At 43.8% G+C, this 22,266-nt stretch overlaps 1 protein-coding gene across 1 annotated transcript in view; it reads right to left on the reverse strand.

Annotated features, from left to right (window-relative positions):
- Window positions 1-5,166: 5,166 nt before the first annotated feature.
- Window positions 5,167-22,266, reverse strand: part of MRPL13 (mitochondrial ribosomal protein L13) — a 40,880-nt gene continuing 23,780 nt past the window's right edge. Inside the window, exons 6-7 of the mRNA XM_019973896.2 lie at window positions 18,687-18,808; window positions 5,167-5,430 (exon numbers count right to left, since the gene is read on the reverse strand). Coding sequence (XP_019829455.2) covers window positions 5,409-5,430; window positions 18,687-18,808 — 144 coding nt within the window. The 3' untranslated portion in view covers window positions 5,167-5,408. The remainder of the gene's footprint in view (window positions 5,431-18,686; window positions 18,809-22,266) is intronic.

The raw sequence follows: 22,266 nt of genomic DNA on the forward strand, positions 1-22,266 counted from the left end.
TGCCTCAGGGATCAAACCCCGGTCTCCTGTATTGCAGGCGGATTCTTTACCATCTGAGCCACCAGGGAAACCCAAGAATACAGACTATTAAGTTGACTAATTAATGGCTGCTTCCAAGGCTCAGACTTAGAAGTCAGAATTTCTGAAGGACGCGCGTATTTACATTTCTCCACGATTTCTCTACTGCGCTGGTAACAAGGCATACTGATAAAGTAATTCGTAATACTTTCCTAATAACTTAAAAAATATTTTATTTGTACTTTGTGAATTTGCCCCAAAGTAAAAGACAGATAGGCTTTATGCTCAGAATTTCCTCTAAATATTAAAAACCCTTTTCAGCTTCAGGCTTTAAAATGGCATCACCGTTCAAGTGTTGCTTCTCCATGATTTAATACAGGCTGACAAGTTGGAGCTCCATAAGCCCAACCTATAAAGCACAGGTGTGCCGTGAGCGAGACACTCGCTGGCAGCCACTATCTGCAAGGTTTTACTAGGTATTAATTTTGGAATTGAAAAGTGAAGGCGGTGAAATAAGATTGGTTGGAAATCAGAGAGCTTCTCGTGGACCAAGTGGCCCTGGCGCCTGAGTGTGCCTCCCGCTGCGGTCCCGTTCACGCCGTCCTCGTTGGAAAGGGACCCGACACCTTGCTGGCTGCCAGCCTGATGACAGTCGGCCTCAGCTGGAGGGACCCGCTGTTTTACTGAGAGCTGGTCTCAGGCTCTTTTTGAAGGCGGAGTGCTGAGTGGTAGTGATGCTGCAGAACTTCTCAGTTTTCTTTATTGTAGACTTTTGGGCAGAGAGAGAGTGGGGGTGCGGAATACCATTTCTCTGCAAGAGCCTGTCCTTAAGTTGAAATGGAATCTTAATGTCTGTCTTGGAAAGATCAAGCCTTTGTAAGTGGGGTTCTATCCAGTTCAAACTTGGCATTGTAGAGACTGGCAGCTATATCCCTCCTGGGGCTTTTAGGTTTTGAGGACTCAGGATTTGCTACCTGGCCGATGGGAGGATTTTCAGCCTGGAGAGACCTGGACATGTAATGTTGTTCTTGACTGACTGTGGTACTAAGCTCCCTGTCCAGAAGGTAGGAAAGCAAATCATACAGACTCGGGAAAAAAAAAAAAAAATGGGGCACAGGTTTTGTGACCCTGTCTGGATCCATCAGGGAGGAAATTACCAAGAAAGGAGGGGAAGGAAGGAATAGTAGAGAATCTGATAACTGCATGTATTTCTTCAAAACCTTGTTCATTTGGGGTAAATCTGGCAATAAAACCAAATCCTGCTCTTCAATTGTTTTTAAAGACGGCAGCATTGCTTCATCACTCCAACCCTAGCCCCTGGGCCAGCTTGTGGCCTAGTTTGTCTACAAGGGAGACCTCACTGAGCACAGCTCTTGTATTCGCTTTGTAAATTTAGAGGAAGTAGGCGGAGAAAGGGGAGCCTTGCATTCTGGGTAGAGAACGGCTTTAACGACCTGCTTTAGTCCTTAGCTCTGTCTCGGCCCCCTGGCTAGGTCCTGATGGAACCCCGGGATCCCCCAGGCGTGGATAGGAGGGCTGGCTGTGTCAAGGGCATCACTACGCCCATTCAGGAGGCCTTGCAGCGAGCTGCACCCTACGCGGACCAGGCATGACGAGGGGTGACGCCAGACTTGAGTACAGGATCTCCTGTTTAGCCCCGTTTTCTGGGGTCGGGCGAGTGTGACCTCTTAGGACCCACCCTGGAAGAAGAGTCTGCTTGATGAAAGGATGTGCTAAACCAGGATTTATATGTGAGTACTGCTGTCTGTGGAGAAGGCAATGGCACCCCACTCCAGTACTCTTGCCTGGAAAGTCCCATGGACGGAGGAGCCCGGTGGGCTGCAGTCCATGGGGTCGCTAAGAGTCGGACATGACAAGTGACTTCACTTTCACTTTTCCCTTTCATGCATTGGAGAAGGAAATGGCAACCCACTCCAGTGTTGTTGCCCGGAGAATCCCAGGGACGGGGGAGCCTGGTGGGCTGCCGTCTCTGGGGTCGCACAGAGTCGGACACGACTGAAGCGACTTAGCAGCAACAGCAGCAACTGCTGTCTGTACTATGAAGTGGCATATGCAGTCCTATAAACGAATCCCTGCCTGATGTGTTATGGGCTTATGGGAAAACAGATGTGAGGCAGAAATCTCAAACCTTACACCATCTTGTGATACAAGAAAACTCTCAGAATTTTAAACGTCAGAAGTTCCTAATTTTAAAAAAAATTACAGTAAATATAGAATGCTATTTTGATAAGACATGAAGCTTGCTTGGTGGAGGTGTTGATAGCAAACAGTTGTGGCTTTTGAACCATGGAGGAGAACTGGGAGGAACACTGTAGTTTTCCAAGTAAAACGGGAAAGCAGAGGTTGGTATCTGTGGCTTATTGATCTATTTCTCATTCCCCTGAACTGGCTTAAAACAGAAGCCCAGCTCTCCTGGCTTTGCGACTCGCCCTTTCTCGTATACCCACGTCTGCAGGACCCCGGCTGAGCTCGGGGGACACACGTGCTCTCCTGCTGGAGGAGGTTAGTTAGCCTGTGTCTTGTGTGCTCAGTCATGTCCCACTCGTTGTGACTCCATGGACTGCAGCCCGCCAGGCTCCTCTGTCCATGGGGATTTTTCCATGCCCTCTCCACGGGATCTTCCCAACCCAGGGGTCGACCCCACGTCTTTTGAGTCTTGCACTGGTTGATGGATTCTTTACACTTGAGCCTGGGAAACCACAGTTATCCTTAACCCATTCCAATGAGTGCTTTTTGGTTTTCAGTTCCCCAGAAAGCAGGCGGTTATCGGAAACTTGATTAAGCTCTTTTTTAAAGTGTTGTCTCTATGTTCGCTAATGTGATTACTTTTGCCCTCTGGCTATTGCAAAATACATTTTCTCTCCTTTCAAAACTCCACAATACTTCAGGTTTTTCCTTTTCCTTTGCTACTTATAATCAGGATACTAACTCATGCTTTACTGAAGAGAAACAGCAGGCAGTCACATGGGTACAACGAGAGACAGCTGTTGTGGGTTGTTCTTCCACCGTCGTTATGTTCAACCGGATGGGGTTTTCCACATTTAGCTGGTGTTACCCAACAGCATAACACTTAGCACCTGGTGAAAAACCGCGCATGAGCAAACAGAATTTTGATTTTAGTGACTTGACTCCTTATCTGTTCTAATTTGCTGTTACAGACAATGTTGCAACAGAGTATGTATATCAGCTTTCTTTTCCTCCCCATGTGATATTTGGAGTAGAATTTCCTTCATGTAAGAGTTTGTATTTTTGTTTTTCCAGTTCTTGTTTCTTCTATTCAACCTATTTTGATATGAGCGACGAGTCTAACAGTTCAGCTTGTCTTGCCCCCTCGAGTTCCCGGTCCCCTGCATGAGCTGTGAGTTTTATTTGGCTCCCTGTGTTTATGTTCTCTGAAGAAACAGAGATCTGGCTGTTAAACTCTCAAGGAACGGCAAATGGGCAGGACCGGGAAGTCTGATAGCTCCTGCTTCTGAAAGCCATTTGGTATAAAAGCCTCTACTCTGAATGCAAAATGGAGTGAGCCCCCGAGAGCAGGAGGAATTCAGTCCAACGACATATCCCTTTTAGGTCTACACGGGTCTGGAGGATTGGACAGCCCCTACGCGGCCAAATGGGCTCTCACTCAGCAAGTGAGAGTCTCAATGTTCGTATTGAATATTTAACAGTGGTCCCTTGGTATCCGTGGGCGAATGGTTCTGAGGACTCCCTGTGGATGCCAAAATCTGAAAACCCGAGTCCTTCACACTGTGGCATCAGAAGCCCTCTGCACCCGCTGGTTCTGCATCCATGGAAGTGCAGAGCTGACGCTATGACAGGCCCGTGTTTGTGGTCAGTCGTGTCCGAATCTTTGGGACCCAGTGGACTGGAGCCCACCAGGCTCCTCTGTCCACGGGGATTTCTAAACAAGAATATTGGAGCCGGTTGCCATTTTCACTTCCAGGGGATCTTCCCAACCAGGGATTGGACCTGCCGGGCATGGTTCTAGGTGCTTGAGGTACACCTGTTTTGGGGATACAGAAGCCCTCCCTGTGAAAGCTGCTCTAGCAGGAGCTGGGGGCTTTTTTCACACCCGCTCACACCCAACATCACACGTCTAAAGGAAGAGGTGGGGCTTCTTTCTGGCCCAAAAGTCTGAAACGTAACTGCCACTTCCTGGTGGCAGGTCACGGTTACTTTATTCTTGAATTTGTGATACATACGTACTGACTTTTTCTCCTCTAGTGGTGGCTAAGTCCATGGCCGCCTGAGCCGGGCTGCCTGGCTTCAAGTCCCGACGGCACCACTCAGCAGGTCTGTGACGTGGTCAGGTTTACTGCCGCCGCCTCGGGCCCATCTTTAAACGGGGAGGTAATCTTGTGTACAATATTGGTTGATGTAGGAATTAATTTTAATTTATATAAAGCAGCTGTGTTTGGTCCGTTAAAGGTGCTTAACAGCGATGCTTTATGTTTAATGTTACCTTTTCCCCCAGTGGACTTCAGCCATAGCTCACACAGTCACTCCAGCACCTGCAACCGCCAGGCGCAGGCATGCGCGTGCGGGTCGAGCCCCAGCTCCTTTCCACCCGTGACAGACGGCAGGCTCTTTGGTGCGTGTGAAGGTGTAGGGAAGACAGGTGACTTCTGCTCCCCAACGCCTGTATCAGGCTCAGTGTGTATTTGCTGCATGAGTGGGAGGAGTGGTCTGAAAGCCGCTCCTTGACTGGCTAGGGCACACCACCATAAAAACCCCAAACGCAGGGTCTTAGCTGCTGAATTTCCAGAGGAGACTTTGCTGGACACATTGATTCCAGCGGGGCAGTCGCAGCGCCCAGGACAGAGAAGAGGGGCCAACAGGAGCTTCGTGGACACACAGCGTCGCAGGTTTCGGGGCACAGACACGGAAAGCAGCAAGCTCTGTGGGACACAGAAGAAGGTGAAGCAGTGTGAAAGGAGCTCAGGCAAGCCCTGCCTTGCTGAGCTGGTGGGTTACATACAACAGTCCCTGAAAGGAGACGTGTGGAGGGCCTTGTCCCCAGGCGTCCAGAACCGGAGCTGAGCTGAGAAGACGGCGCTGACGGGCACTTGGCGACCACAGCTGCCACACCACCTGGGTCTGCTTTTCTCATTAAATGGGACACTGAACGAAGTAAGGCGCAGTTTTATTCTTATCATTTCCAACATTCAAATAGCACTATACAATAAAACAATTCTATAAAATGACATCTTACTGCAATTTCCTAATGAAGGGATACCCCTTCCCGACCTTTCCCCACAAACTTTCAGCCCCCAGAGCAGGCTTCCTTCCAGAAGGCAGCTATTGCTTCATCCTGCCCTGAGGAAGGAGTTTCAAGCACCACACCGTTATTTTCTGAAATTTTCTTCCTCCTACAGCCGATAATCCTCAGGTCTGAAAGACAAAAAACAGTGTTTATTTTTTTAACGACTTATTATTTCACTTTCTCCTGCCTGATGCAGGAAGATTATTTTTCTAATCTAAAATGAAAGTAACTGTTCACCAAGAAATATCTCCAAATATTATGTCTAAATTTTTGGTGAAAAACATTAAGGCCAAATTACTGCAAAGTAGAATAGTTCTGTGGCAATTTCCAAGTTCTTTTGAGAGTATAAATATAGGCTCCCATGTGCCCATACATGAATGTATGTACGAATAAGCCTGAATTCAATTTCCCCAAAGCCCTTTTAATAGAAAGGATTATACACAAAGATATGGACGGAGGAGCCTGGTAGGCTGCAGTCCATGGGGTCGCTAAGAGTTGGACACGACTGAGTGACTTCACTTTCCCTTTTCACTTTCATGCATTGGAGAAGGAAATGGCAACCTACTCCAGTGTTCTTGCCTGGAGAATCCCAGGGACAGGGGAAGACAGGTGGGCTGCCGTCTATGGGGTCGCACAGAGTCGGACACGACTGATGCGACTTAGCAGCAGCAGCAGCATATTCTGAATGAGCAAATACTTTATTTATATTATATCATACACTAACTTTAATTTTCAATATAATAGCAAACAAAACAACTGTGTGGACACTAGTCCTTTGGTACTTTAATCACACGTACATTTATTACATACATGTATGTATATGTACATATATGGTCTTTTACTATATACATACATAAGGTCTTTTCTTCATTTATATATTTATAGGATTAATCTTACCTGACAGTTCCTTCTAGTAGTAAAATAAAACAACATTTTCAGAGAAATATTAATTTCAAAAATGGAGAAAATGAGGGAAAGGATCTTACAAAATGTAAGAAGTGTTTGTGTCTCATTATCTTTTACAGAGTGTAGTGTATTTGTGGGTATTGGACGCCTGCGGAATTTTCAGAAGGAATTTAGTAATAAGTAAACTAAATAGATATTTCTGAAACAACTGTAAAAATATTCGATAGTTTGAGTTCCTTTAAAAGGTGAAGTCTGTTTGCCCTGAAACAACTTATCTCATCCCTTCTACATTTATAGCGTATTAAAAAAAAAGACCAGACAGCCCAGACAGGAGGAGCAGCTTCTGGTATCTAAGTAAGTGAACGACCTAACACTTAAAAACTATCCAAACATGCTTCACCATCATCATTCTGTAACAAGAAGAGAAACTGCAGCATTTTGTGGCTGTTTTTGAAATCTCTTTTCAAATGTCTTTTCATACTGAATCCAAAGTCTGGGAATTGACAACTTGATACACAATAGCTGGAAGGGGCTCCAAAACTTGCCCTTTTAGTCTTGCGGGTGTGACTCCATACAGTCCAAGCTCCCAGTCGAGAGACACCAGTGCCTTTTAAGAAACAATTTCTTCTCCCATCCAGCTGGTTCACATAATTAAAAACGGGAGGTGGTGATGCCACTGGAAGGAAAGCTAAGATTCTAACAAGGCGTCCTGACAAGGAGTTTCTACAATTCCACTCAAATTAAACGTGCTTAGCCACAGTCTGGTTGTTTCCACACCAAAAGTCAATTTATTCACAATGAGATGACGAAAGTACCTTTTGTTGGGACTTAGGAGTGAACTAGGAAGCATGTGTGAAGGCTGTGATCTGTCAGGTAAACATGCTGACTGTGACCTGAAGGAAAGGGGACTAATGAAGCTCAATTCTGTGACCCTGTGGAGACAGTGCGGAGGATGGAGATGAGGCCCGTCAGGACTCAGGCAGGTGAGAGAGGAACGGAGGTGAGGACTTAAGAAAGGGAAGGGAGAGAGCGGAGGGACCGCAGAGGAAGGAGCTGCTGCAAAAGGACACTTCAAGGGCCACTATTAATCTTCAGCTTGAAGAACACGGGAAACGGCAATGCTATCTGTTTTTCAGGAGGGGGAATACAAGCGGAAGAACAGAGTTTGAAGGGAAGGAGCCTGGTTTTGTACATGCTATCTGGACATGGCAGGCAGCCAGTAAGCAGGATTTGGAGTTTAGGAGAAACGGGGAAAGAGAAAGACATCTGAGAGGCTCTAACAGTCTATGGCCACAGCGCCTGAAGGCCTGATCTCTAGAGAGGCTCTAACACAGACTGCTATCCCACCTCCCCAGTGGAAGCATTTTCACCAGCTCTCCACTCTGTCAGATTCAAACGTCTCAGAAGTCCACACAAACCAGCCTCCGTAATGGCCCCGGGTAACTGCTCTGAGTCATTCTTCCACACCCTGTCTCTTCTGGCCCCACGACACTCCCTGCTGCTGTCCAGATAAGAACTTTCACACCACTGGACTTGGGCACTTGGTATTTTCTGCATTTGAAATATCTCTTACATTTCCCTGCCTGGTGAGTGAAGTCGCTCAGTCGTGTCTGACTCTTTGCGACCCCATGGACTGTAGCCTATCAGGCTCCTCCATCCATGGGATTTTCCAGGCAAGAGTGCTGGAGTGGATTGCTGTTTCCTTCTCCAGAGGATCTTCCAGACCCAGGAATCGAACCCAGGTTTCCCGCATTGCAGGCAGACACTTTACCGTCTGTAGACTTGACTAATCCTGCAAAACCCACCCACAAAATCACATGTTCTGGGAAACCCTACACAACTCTTCCTTTCTGAGGCAGGGCTCTTTTCCCTGAGACTGCCAGGGAACTCCATGCTTGCTTCTATTACAGTTTCTCAAACTGCGCTTGCCCTACGTAAATGAGTCAATACTGCTCTGAATGTAAACAATATTTGGTGTTTATGTAGATTAACAGTGCCGGGTGCTTAGATGCCGTGAAGTACATTAACTACCCCACAGGCACGGTCTCATGTTACCCTCCTAGCCACACAGTGAGAAAGACACTGTCGTCAACCCCACACAGCTGACCAGGCGGACCCTCAGAGGAGCTGAGGGACCGAAGGACGTGCAGCCGGCAGGGAAGGGCAGCGCCCCACTGCAGACCTCTGACCCCTGCTCGCAAGCCCCGTTCTGTTCATGTGTCCCGTCACGGAAGGCACAGTCCCGACATGATCCGTCTCATGCGTCCAGCAATTAGGACAGCACCCTGCACGCTGTGGAGGCGTTAAGACACTCGTCATTGTAGTGACCGCCTTGCAAACGTCACCGTGCTCACAAAGTCACCCTTTCCTCTTTCGGAATCTTTTGCAGGTGGTTAACTGGCTTCCGAGGTGGGGCTGGTGTCAAGAACAGTATCATGGCCAAGGGACTAAATATTTTAGATGTTAGCAGAGCTAGAAAAATCAACTTATGTAGGAGGCAATTAAAAATACTACATGGCTTCAGGAGGTACCCCCGTGGGAAGAAGGAGGTGTTGGCATTAAATGTGGTTCTGCCTTTCTCTCCACCCACACCAATGGAAGCGGGGATACACACTACGTGCTGGGCCCGCTCACTCCCTTCCACCAACAGCAGGCCCACCTGGCACGAGAACGGGAAGGGAGGGCCATGTGCCTGAGTGCATCTCCAACAGCAGCGGGCATGCGAATCACTTGCAGATTTTGATTCAGTTAAGTCTGTAAAAGGTCATGACTCTGCGTTTCTAACAAGCTCCCCTGTGGTGCAAGTCTGGTCCATGGACCTCAGACCTCCCACAGAGCTATTCCTAAGACAGAGGAGGTGACTGAAGATGCTGAAGAAGCACTATCGGTAGAAATTTCTAAAGCTATGCCGCGCCTAATAGAAAACAACACAATTCCTTATTAGCAAGAGATTTTCCCAGTTGATATATAGCACCCTTCTGGCTCTTTACCCACCAGAGGACTCGATTAATAGGCAGTTTTATGCTTTTCTGACACAACAACAGCTAACTATAAATTATGATAACATCTACAGAGGCTGGATACTAAAATTCCTTTGACATCTGTCATCAAAGAAAGATTAACTGTAGCTTTAACTGAGTGAATGTCACTGTATTAAGGTTCTTTAAATTTTTAAAACTGTATTAGTTTAAAAGCTAATGTATGTACAGCAACATTACCTTAATCAGAACTGAATTCTCAGATGTTGCTACACGTTTATCCTATTTTATGTTTAGATCTACGTACTCTCCTTTCTAGATTAAGTAATTTTTAAAAGCAAGAAATCTGGCAACTAGTATATTCCTTTTCAGCCTACAGATACTTAAATGCTGTTTGAAACTTTAATGAACTTTAATGAAATGGCTTGATCTTTTGCCAGATAGACGACAGGTAATTTAGTCTGTATTAGCCATAGTTCTTTGTTTCATTGCAAATACAATGTATGAAGTTTTGAACTAGCAGATATTTACACTGGTAACACATTTGGAAATAAGGGCTTCCCAGGTGGCTCAGTGCTACAGAATCCGGCTGCCAATGCAGGAGATGTGGGATGGATCTCTGGTCCAGAAAGATCCCCTGGAGGGGGAAATGGCAACTCATTCCAGTATTCTTGCCTGAAGAACCCCATGGACAGAGAAGCCCGCTGGATTTCAGTCCATGGAGTTGCAGAGAGTCAGACAGGACTTAGCGACTGAACAACAACAATCTGTAAATAATAACCGCTTTCATTTTACAATAGTTTAGAACCTCAGGAAAACTTTGGAGACATTTCATATGCTGTTATAAAAAGCTAAGACCTATTAATTCTTAATAGAAAGTTATTGATAGAAATAAAACTTAAATTAATGAAATTAGCATGGTCTTTTCTTTATATATGTAATACAAAGTATCCAAAATTGGGTACACCAGAGTTGCACCAAAGCAGACTGTTGAGAGAAAATTCTAGTTTAGCTAGAGGCATTAAGCAATATTTAAATAAGCAACAAAGACCAAGATATGAATCCATCACACAATGAATTAAAAGTCAATTCCTCTTTAAGGGAGGTACGAGTCCACTCATTCAAGTCTCCTTCAACCAAGATTCCTGAGCACCAGGTCCACCCTGGGCGCGGGAAACGGCCGAGCGAGACGCAGCCTGTCTTGAGAGCGCTTTTAACAGAGGGAGACACACACACACCGACCTCTGAAGAGAAAGCTCAAAGTCTGCCGTTCTCATACACGCATTTAGGGTTTACTTGGAGATTAACGAATCTTCAAAGAGTTTGCCTACGTAAGACTTTCTTAATTCATTTTCTAAAGTGTGCTAAACTTCATAGGTATTCAATGCTTTACAGCAACAACTCACTTAGAGCTTAATACTTGTCACCAGCAGAAAACTGCCTTTAAAAGCAATGTAGCTTTGCACAATAATATCACTTTTTTCGAATGAAGACACAAAGGCCTCTGGGAGCTGTAGAAAGTATCCTATGTGCTTGTGGTTGCTTGGGCATCTGAAATCATACCACAGCTCACATGGTTCCCCATTTTCTATAGCAAATCCTTTACCACACGAATCCTCATGCAAAACACTAGCTGCCACTCGCCAAGTTACATAAGCACAACACTGTCACTCGCTAAAATGAAGCAGACACATCTCAAAAATGAAGACACTCAAGTTCAGAACACAAAAATGCTAAGAAACCAACACATCTGTATTATCTTGAAACTGGGGACATTTCTATGAAGAATCTTCTGAGTTCAGGAAAAATCTTTTTGGAAATTTTAGCTTTCATTGTAAAATGGCAGAAAAAAATGCATTTGGTTTTTGAATAAAATGAAACATAAAGCTATAAAACACATGGTTTATACTGTAGTTCAAATAGAGAGACAACAGTGTTCATCCCATTACGATGAATTTATTTTCCAAAGGAAAAAGAGCATTCAAATTTCTGTTGTAAATTCATGAAACTGAGTATAACTTAGTTCAGTTCAGTTCAGTCGCTCAGTCGTGTCCGACTCTTTGCGACCCCATGAGTCGTAGCACGCCAGGCCTCCCTGTCCATCACCAACTCCCGGAGTTCACTCAGACTCACGTCCATCGAATCAGTGATGCCATCCAGCCATCTCATCCTCTGTCGTCCCCTTCTCCTCCCGCCCCCAATCCCTCCCAGCATCAGAGTCTTTTCCAATGAGTCAACTCTTCGCATGAGGTGGCCAAAGTCCTGGAGTTTCAGCTTTAGCATCATTCCTTCCAAAGAAATCCCAGGGCTGATCTCCTTTAGGATGGACTGGTTGGACCTCCTTGCAGTCCAAGGGACTCTCAAGAGTCTTCTCCAACACCACAGTTCAAAAGCATCAATTCTTCACAGAGTATAACTTAAGTGTAATAAATTTCAAAAATATTTTACTCTCCTTTAGGCTTTATATCTTTTCACTTTTAAATAATAAGTAAAATGCTTACTCCAAGAAAACAGTTAAAAGACTAGGATAAAATCTGGATAGTGGAATAATCTTAAGAGATATAAACGGTCAGGTTGACAGAGTTTTAAGTCACTTTCACTGGAAGAATGCAATTATTTAGAATAAATCATCCCAGGAAATCTGGGATCCGAGTTCATATTCCTTGAACTGAAGATGGCAGCTGTACAGGTAACAGGCAGAGCAAGCGTGCTGCCAGGCTTGTTCACCCAGACACTGCCAGCAGCCGACCAGGAAGTGCTCAGTGGGGACTCCTTTAAAACCAAGCGCACTCTCAGGCACAGTGGGCACTGCCAGGCTCGTTCACCCAGACACTGCCAGCAGCCGACCAGGAAGTGCTCAATGGGGACTCCTTTAAAACCGAGTGCACTCTCAGGCACAGTGGGCACTGCTCAGCCGTAAGAAGGACGGCGCACTGCCACCTGTAGCGACGTGGTCACGCTGCCGCCGCCGCCAAGTCACTTCAGTCGTGTCCGACTCATCATACTAAGCAGAGACAAACAGCACATGATATCACTTGTGTGTGGAATCCAAAAAATTATACAGATGAACTTATTTGCAAAATGGAAAGAGACTCACAGACCAGAAAACAAACTTATGGTTACCAAACGGGAAAAGCGGGGAGGGGTAAATTAGGTCAGGGTTCACACACACACTGCTGTGTGCCTGGTCAGTCGTGTCCACTCTTCGCGACCCGTGGACTGCAGCCTGCCAGGCTCCTTGTCCATGGGGTTCTCCAGGCAAGAACACTGGAGTGGGTGGCCATGCCCTCCTCCAGGAGATCTTCCCGACCCAGGGACTGAACCCTGGTCTCCCGCATTGCAGGCAGATTCTTTACCAGCTGAGCCACAGGGAAGCCCATACACACAGTTATATATAAAACAGATAATCAACAAGGACCTACTGTACAGCACAGGGAACTTGACTCAATGCTCTGTAATAACCTATGTGGGGAAAGAATCTGAACAAGAATAGGCGTGTGTGTGTAACTGGATCACTGTGCTGTACATCTGAAACTAACACAGCACGTAAATGAAGCATGCTCCAATATAAAAAAAGACCGTCTGACTTCTTTAAAACGCAAATTGTTTTCAATAAAAATGAATAGGAATTATTGTTGCACTCAACTGTCACTTTTAAGTCAGAGCTCTATTGGCTAGGGAATATAAATGATTTGGTTTTGGTTTCTTACACAGAGACTGCTTTTTATTTTAGCAACCAGTCCTAATGTGTTCCTATCCAAAAGAACAGTATAGTTTAGAAGGCTTGATTTGAGCAAAGTTCAGGACTGGAAATGCTGAGGTCTATGGTTTAGGCCAGTGCTGAGCTGGTTGAAATGATGGAAAAGCTGGAACGTAAACTTGCTCCCCGAGTCCAGCCAATAACTTCTGACTGTGAAGTGCAGCAAAATTAAGTTAAATCTTGCAGGAAAATGCCACATGACTAGACTAGCGTACAATTATGGAAAATCTTGAAGATGCCCAGATCCCAGTTCTTTATGGGTTTTGAAAAGGTAAAACTCCTCTCCACTGTCTTGAATTAAGTCTCTGACCTGAAGCACATTTTTAGAAAGCCATAGGTGAAATTACTGCTATTTTTTAAGGGGCAGATTTGGGGGATGAACAGCTTCCACACAGAAGGGCGAGCAGAAAGCTCATGCCCCGGCCTCCTCCAGGCTGCGTACTGCCTGGACGGGATGCTCACCAGGCCCCTCTGCTGTGCTTCCACTCCTGGCTCTGTCTTCTTTTCTACAGAGCTGTACAGGTGAACCGTGACACTGCCTAAGTCTAACCCTGCTTCCAGCAAGGACGACTGCAGGGCCCGGCACCCTCGCAGCCTCCCCCGGCCCAGGCCCACTTCTAAGGGCGCTCTGTGGGCAGTGTCAGACCAGGGGCTGGGTTCTCATCCCACAGGCTGTCTTCAAGCATTCACAAAGGCTGAGACTTTCCACACTTAGCTTCTCTGCAAAGGTGGGGGCTATGCTTAAAATAAAGCATTACGGATTTAACGGGTGAGGAGTAAAAAAACACATTTCTTTTTTGGTTTTGTTTCATCATTCTGTGGATACTGTGAAGCAATTCAAGTTGAAATTTTCCTTACACCTAGTTTTTTCCAAAGAAAAGCTCCCCTACAGAATTTTGAAAAACTGAAAATTAAAAAAGTTTCAAATGAAACAAGTTTTATTTTTACCCTACATAATGAAAAATTTCCATTACAGTGACAGCATTATAATTTCCATGATTGTTGTGGTTTTGTAATGTTGGCAAAACCTCAATGATCCTGGAAATAATTATTGACAGAATTAAAATAAGCTGACCGTTTGAAAGCTACGAACTCAGGCAACTGAACTGTGAGAAGAGATAGTGCTATTTTCTCTCTGAGAAACAAGGTCTAAGTGCATACCCTATGATCACCATGTTCATATGGCGAATGCGTAAGGAAATGCCAAATAAAACTTTATAACACACTCTGACCTAACTTTCTCTGACACAGTTTTTATATCCATGAGATGTAAAAAATACTAATACACCAAGGATACACACTAATTTAACTGAGGCGCATGGATGATACTTCTCATCTGAGAAAATGGCTTTAGTCACACAACATATTTAGCGTTTCCTCATAAACATCAGTTTCTTTCTGTCTTGTATACCATTTTTTAAAAAAAATAAACAACCAGCATAAGAAAATCTAGAGTATGCTGAAGTTAGCCCTGAGGGAATGTAACTTTTTAAGTGATTTAAAATGATTAGCTATTCAATTAAGATTAATACAATTTTGTTAGTCACCTACTGGGTGACTTGGTTTCAAGGTCATTCAAAGCTTAGTCTGACAACTGTTATTGCTGCTCAAAAGATTTTCATCTCTAACAGAAAAGCTAAAGAGCTTACACTGAACCAAAAGCTAATGATAGCTTCAATTATGAAATGTACCTTTTTATACTATAAATGTGTTTGGTTTTATTGCTAGGGAAACAGAAACCAGAGCAAGCTATTTTCATGTCTATTTATTTATGGTGCAATCTAGGGACATTCGTCTCAGTCAAGTCTCTACAGGTTACCTGTCATATCTATCTTGAATAATTTCCAATTACTACATTCCAAAGGAAGATTATACTCTTGCCTTAGCTATTTGGGGTGGAACAAAAGAATATTTTAAGTTGGTTCCTTCTCTAAAAGGAGAAAAAAATTTTTTTCTCATAAAAGCCAATCTATTAGTAATGGGGAATGCCATTTTTAAGGACGGCATGGTGTGTCAAATATTTTAATTGTGATCCTAATATATATCCTATTTTATACTTGAACTTTATTAAGCAGTAAACAACTAAAACAGCACAGTCCATTAAAGTAGTCACTAGCCACATGAGGGGCTTCCCTGGTGGCTCAGTGGTCAAGAACCCGCCTGCAATGCAGGAGACATGGGCTCATGTCTTCCCCTGGATGGGGAAGGTCCCCTGGAGAAGGAGGTGGCAACCCCCTCCAGTGTTCTCGCCTGGGAAATCCCATGGACAGAGGAGCCTGGTGGGCTACAGTCCACGGGGTCACAAAAGAGACACGACTTAGCGACTGAACAACAAGCCACATGAAGCTACTAAAACTTAAGTCAAATTACATACGTAAACTTGAAAATTCAATTCTGAGATACACTAGCCACAATGTAAGCGTTCAAGAGTCACAGAAGCCAGCAGCTACTGTACTAGATCAGCTATGCATCAACGTGAAAAGTCTGTCAGACGGCCCTGACCTAAAGGAGCATCTGTTTCTTAGGCAATACGTTTTTGGTTGATACAAAGATGTATATATACATTTTTCCTGGTCATATGCATTCCATGACTTAAAAAAAAAAAATTAGACTTGGTGTCAGCTCTAATACTCAGAAGAATAAAATGTTGAACAATTTAATGGCTAGTGTACCTGTAATTGCAGTAAGTGTATACTCATATAAGTTAACAGATACTGTGTGGTAGTGGTGAGGAAAGATCAACTTTATTAAAGCTCACAGGAAAGCCTGGTGTCTGATGTGTATTCCTGCCACAGGGAAACCTGAATGGAAAGAAGGGGCAGGAAAATCCATTCCCAGAATAATACCTCAAACGTGGATCAGGCAGCTCCAAGTTTCACTAAAAGTCTCCTTAAAATAATTCTAGAAAAGCCCTTTCTACTTCCCTTAATATAAAGAAGGCACTCAGTCAGCTTCTAGCTTGTTTTAAATGAGCCAGGAACATTTAGCAATAAAACAGGCAGTTTGATCAGTGCTCTTTCAACATTGACTATAATTTGTTGTGGATGGTTATTACACCATTATGCTGGTGTAACTCACTTAGCACATACTTTAGAACATGAACGACACGCATGGCCACAAGCATAACGTGTGTGTGGTCACGCAACTAAAGACCACCTTTGGCGTGTCCAGGCTCTAAAAAAAGACCTGTTTCCCATCTCGGCAAGAATTATGACAGGGTTTCTGTAAGAAAATCAGGTATGAGATATTTAGATTTACAGAATAAAACTGGTATCATATCTTAAAGCCACTGAAGATCATGCTTGTGGGGAAAAAAAATCGTGTAATCGGGAAAAGGTACAGCGATACCGTATTTCGCGCAAAATCATGATTCCCCGAGTTTGTAAAACATACAAACACACATACACAGCACAAAAACTAACACAGAAACAGGAAGCGAGCACACCAAAACGTTAAGTGTGGCGACATTGTTTACCTACGTTTATATCTTATTTTTATTTTCTGCAATGAACATTTAGTAAAACCCCCAAATTAAAGCACTTTTTCAACTGGGTGCCTGAGTCTGCTTTTTCCAGAGTTATTACGTTTGAAGTAAATGTTGTCTATGTTACATGCAGTCTATTTTATTGTGAATTTTTAGTAAATAAAAGGTTTCAGACTGGTAAATTTAAGCTAATAAATGATTTCTAGAAGTTAAGGATTAATTTAAATTCCACATCTCCTTTAAAGAACTTTTAAAAATGTTAACATCTTCCTAGAAGAACGTTCTGTGTTTACGTGGGCTGAGTTTAACGATAAATGTAACTTCTACGTAGTCTAACTAGGAAAAGGTAGGTTGGATACGTCTTCAGTAAATGACCATGCAAATCTCTAAGAACAACTTAAAATGATTTGTCCTAAAATGTAAATTTCATGAAAGTATCAATAGCTTCATATCTTATAAAGATTATTTTTACCTCATTTATAAAACCTGATAAAAAAGATACTCTATTTCTTCATTCATTCATTATTTGCTGAGTGCCTACCTGATGAGTCACTGTGATCAGTGCTAACCAGACAACATATGTTTAACTGCATGAGATTAAATACAGTAAAATAATTTATTCTTTTATAACAAGACCCTATGTAGGTGGCCTAACCCAGCTCAAGGATTACAGGGAAGAAGGTGCGTTTACCAGGCTTCATCGTGTGTATCCCTTTGGCACCTATCACACTTACAGCGCATGGCATAACTCAACAGCAGTCCGTAGACTGAGTGACGTGAGTACCGTAGTGGCAGCCCCTCCAATGCGTGTCCTGCTTACTGCAGCCTCTCGCACAGCAGAGAGTGCTCATACTATTTGTTGCAAAAGACAATGAAAGTTTGTTTTTGTGGAAAGAACACAGGACTGGAATTAGTTTCAAATTCAGGCTGTACTACAATCAGCCAAACCTCTGACTCAGTCTTAAAAACAGGAAGGACACATTTCTCTTACTGGCGAGAGAATTACATATGGCGTATGTAAACCATCTAGCAGAGTGCTGGGCGATTTGAAAGTACTAATATAAATGATCACTAATAATACTATTTTGCTCATTATTTGCAGACTTAATAAAGGTGAACCTTGAAATAAGTCAGCAAAGTCAAAAACATTTAAAATAGAATACTCTAAAGACTTGTACTCTAAATACTCTAAAGACTTGCCGAAGAATTGATGCTTTTGAACTGTGGTGTTGGAGAAGACTCTTGAGAGTCCCTTGGACTGCAAGGAGATCCAACCAGTCCACTCTGAAGGAGATCAGCCCTGGGATTTCTTTGGAAGGAATGATGCTAAAGCTGAAACTCCAGTACTTTGGCCACCTCATGCGAAGAGTTGACTCATTGGAAAAAGACTCTGATGCTGGGAGGGATTGGGGGCAAGAGGAGAAGGGGACGACAGAGGATGAGATGGCTGGATGGCATCACTGACTCGATGGACGTGAGTCTAGGTGAACTCCAGGAGATGGTGATGGACAGGGAGGCCTGGCGTGCTGCGATTCATGGGGTCACAAAGAGTCGGACACAACTGAGCGACTGAACTGAACTGATAGCAGAAAGTCGTGGAAGAGCTAAATGGCATAAAAGGGGTGCCAGTTCTGTACAGTCTGTTACTGAGAGCCCAGCACTGTGAAGGGAGAAGAACGTAAGCTGAGGAGGTGACGAAGAGCCTGGCAGGCCAGGCAAAGCCGCCTAGAAACAGCGAGATGGGAGTCGTGTGTGACCTAAGCAGGCTTCTGGCCACAGGCGGAAGATACTGCACAGGGGAGGGGAGCAGTGTTTCTTCTTTTACTCCTCTACTTGGACAGACTGTGAAAGCGTCCAGAACAGATGACTCTCATTGGATCTCATTCTTGGCTTAGTGAAGCAATCCCGAAAATGCAGAATTACTCGGTTTTAGGTAAAGACAATTCATTTATCATTCCAAGAGACTATAATCAATCCAAGTTATGTTATTCCAAACAAAATATCTGATAATTTATAGGCCCCTATGAACATCCTTGCACTTACCTAGCAAAGTCTTAGGACTTTGAGACTTCTGGTTCTACCACCTACAGCTAGAGTTTATTTGTAGGGAAAAGCCGCAAAAAGTATCCAAGGGAGTGAAAAAAGTTCGTACTTCCCACCTTCAAGGACCTTATCATTTGGATAGGCAAATAGGAAACACTGAACTCAGGTTGAAAAGACAATAAAAACAAAGACGGGAAGGAAAAGAAGACTTACGGAGACCAAACTCTTGGGAAAGCCTCTATTTCTTCTTGTGTGTACTCATCTAGACGTCTGGGCACTTTTCGTGGTTGAGGAAGCTCTTCTGTTAAATTCTTAAGAATATCTTCTGGTATATCCTAGATCAAACAAAAATTTAGGCTTACTTTCTTCAAATCCATTCTTAGTAATTAGCAATTCTCGTGTGTAAGTGTGTTAGTCCCTTAGTTGTGTCTGCCTCTTTGCAATCCCATGGACTGTAGCCGCCAGGCTCCTCTGTCCATGGCGTTCTCCAGGCAAGAATACTGGAGTGGGTAGACGTTCTCTTCTCAAGGGGATCTTCCTGACCCAGGGATCAAACCTGAGTCCCCTGTATTGCAGGCAGATGCTTTATCCTCTGAGCCACCAGGGAAGCCCTTAGTAATTCTTAGTAAGTATTAAGAAATAATAAATAGAAGAATGTTTACAATAACACATTTTATATTTTAATCTTGACAAACATTTCTAATGATGAATCAGACATCTTCAATTTTGACAAGTATCTGGTCACTAAATTCTACTTTTTCTGAATATTGTTTAATTTTTTCCTCCTCCTTTCAACAGCAAAAAAAGCACTGCCCTGGATCCTTCTCATAATGTTTCATCTGATGACTGTTTGTACAAGGTCTGTTGCTTCCAGTGCCACAACCTTTTTCAATTTATGCTTCATGTTTTTGCCAAAAAAACCTTTCAAAAATGAAAATCTGCTGGATCCTTGAGTCATTTAGCCAGCAAGCATTTACTGAACTCCTTCTATGAACCAGAAATTGTGCTAGGGGATGATATAGAAAGAAAAATCTAAAGATCATGGTTCTAAAGGCTTCCCATTTTTAAGAAGTTACTCCTTGGTTAAGAATCTCTCCGGACGCAGCTCTAACTACCGGGCCACACCAGTGTGCTCACTCCCAGCCCCTCCAAGGCTCCTTGTCCACAAGGGCCAGTGCTCCTGAGCAAGCCCTCCCAGCGCTGGTCCACGCTGAAAGCCCCGTGCCTTTACTCAGGGCGCCTTCCAGAGCTGATTCCCGCTGGGCATACTGCCGAAGCTTCAGAAAAATGAAAGGAAAGGTAAGATGTGAAAAAGTCTGAACCTGAGTAAACGAAAAGCAGACTAAAGAGTAAAGCACATATTTGAGAGGCATCTTGAGAGAACTGCACTAAATAAGGGGAATGATAAAATGAAGAGAATGGATAACCGAAAGAACTGACATTTATATTGCGCTCCTGGAACAGAAGTGAGGCAAAGGAATCATACTGTGGATCTGGATGATAGGTTAATTCAGGAGAGTCTACTGAAGGAACAATAAGATATCAATACTTAGTGTCCTGTGGGCATTTCCACAGGGACTGCAGATATAATTACCTCTTTTCAGTTTTAGTGTGTTCCTAACTCTTGAGGAATCTGTATGCAGGTCAGGAAGCAACAGTTAGAACTGGACATGGAACAACAGACTGGTTCCAAATAGGAAAAGGAGTACGTCAAGGCTGTATATTGTCACCCTGTTTATTTAACTTGTATGCAGAGTACATCATGAGAAACACTGGGCTGGAAGAAGCACAAGCTGGAATCAAGATTGCCGGGAGAAACATCAATAACCTCAGATATGCAGATGACACCACCCTTATGGCAGAAAGTGAAGAGGAACTAAAAAGCCTCTTGATGAAGGCGAAAGTGGAGAGTGAAAAAGTTGGCTTAAAGCTCAACATTCAGAAAACGAAGATCATGGCATCCGGTCCCATCACTTCATGGGAAATAGATGGAGAAACAGTGGAAACAGTGTCAGACTTTATTTTTCTGGGCTCCAAAATCACTGCAGATTGTGACTGCAGCCATGAAATTAAAAGACGCTTACTCCTTGGAAGGAAAGTTATGACCAACCTAGATAGCATATTCAAAAGCAGAGACATTACTTTGCCAACAAAAGTTCGTCTAGTCAAGGCTATGGTTTTTCCAGTGGTCATGTATGGATGTGAGAGTTGGACTGTGAAGAAGGCTGAGCGCCGAAGAATTGATGCTTTTGAACTGTGGTGTTGGAGAGTCCCTTGGACTGCAAGGAGATCCAACCAGTCCATTCCAAAGGAGATCAGCCCTGGGATTTCTTTGGAAGGAATGATGCTAAAGCTGAAACTCCAGGACTTTGGCCACCTCATGTGAAGAGTTGACTCATTGGAAAAGACTCTGATGCTGGGAGGGATTGGGGGCAGGAGGAGAAGGGGAGGACAGAGGATGAGATGGCTGGATGGCATCACTGACTCGGACATGAGTCTCAGTGAACTCTGGGAGTGGGTGATGGACAGGGAGGCCTGGAGTGCTGCGATTCATGGGGCTGCAAAGAGTCGGACACGACTGAGTGACTGATCTGATCTGAACCATTCTCAAAACACAGGATGATTACACATTGTCTGCAGAGAGCAATAGTGTAATTGGGAATCAAATGTCTAGGCAAGCACATGGCATCAAACAAGTTACTCGTTTGCCTTAAGAATCAAAATACAATTTAAAAATAGTTTCAAAGAATCACAGAGCTCTTACACTATAAGCTGATTCTAAAACCCAACACGCCAAAAATTTAAAGATTTTTTTTTTAAACTTAAAATGACTTTAAAATTATGGTTTGGATAGGCTGGGTCACTATCAACATATATAAAGCCACAATAAACATTACTCACAATTGTTTCTTCACTCAAAAGCATTTGAAAAACATTGAACTTTCCTTCCCCAGCATATTCAAATACACAAGTGTAAGCACACAGAACCAGAATGAGCAGAGGATGCCCAGGCACATTAAATATTGTTAATTACTCCTTTATCTTTACTTACTAAGGAAATCTATCTGCCAGTTTGGTATTCATGAAAATGTATGAATATTTCACACTTCTTTGGAAAACTATTTAAAAAAATCCTTAGATCACATTTGCAAAGACAATTTTAACACTGACAACTGCTCACTCAGTATAGAGAATTTAGAACCTAGTGGGTTTCTGGTAAGTGTTTGCTGGACTGAATAGAATTTTGACTGAAATGAGCTTACCAAATTTCACCACTATTAAGGAATCCACTGAAAGAATGGACACAAATCAGTGCACAGTTAGGGATGGAGATGCTGAGCGAAGTGGAACCAGAAAGGCGGGCAAGTGCTCCTTTAACGCACGCAGGGAAGGGAGCCCTCACAGGCTAACTGAGGGTGTTTATCAGAGTTTCTCTTTCTGTGATGATGCCTTCTGCAGAGTGGGTGGTTAGCCGAAGAGGGAAATAAGGAAAAGAATAAAAACAGAAAACAGAAGCACGGGGGCGGGGGGGAGGTGATCATTCACTCTTTCACAGGTTTACCTCTTCATGCTTTTGTCTGTTTCCTGGCCATGCCTCGCAGCCAGCAGGATCTCAGTTCCCCACCCGGGGATCGATCTGGGACTCTGGGCTCTGGAGCTGAGCTCTCGAACCCAGGCTCTGGGCAGTGGAAGCAGAGTCCTAACCTCCAGGGTGCCAGGGGAGTCCCAGTTTATGCAATTTTTAAGAGAATTTCTAATCTACAGAAAAGTTGTGAAAATGAGTGAACTCATG

Source organism: Bos indicus, chromosome 14 (assembly GCF_029378745.1).
Source record: "Bos indicus isolate NIAB-ARS_2022 breed Sahiwal x Tharparkar chromosome 14, NIAB-ARS_B.indTharparkar_mat_pri_1.0, whole genome shotgun sequence".
NCBI classification, from domain to species: Eukaryota; Metazoa; Chordata; class Mammalia; order Artiodactyla; family Bovidae; genus Bos; species Bos indicus.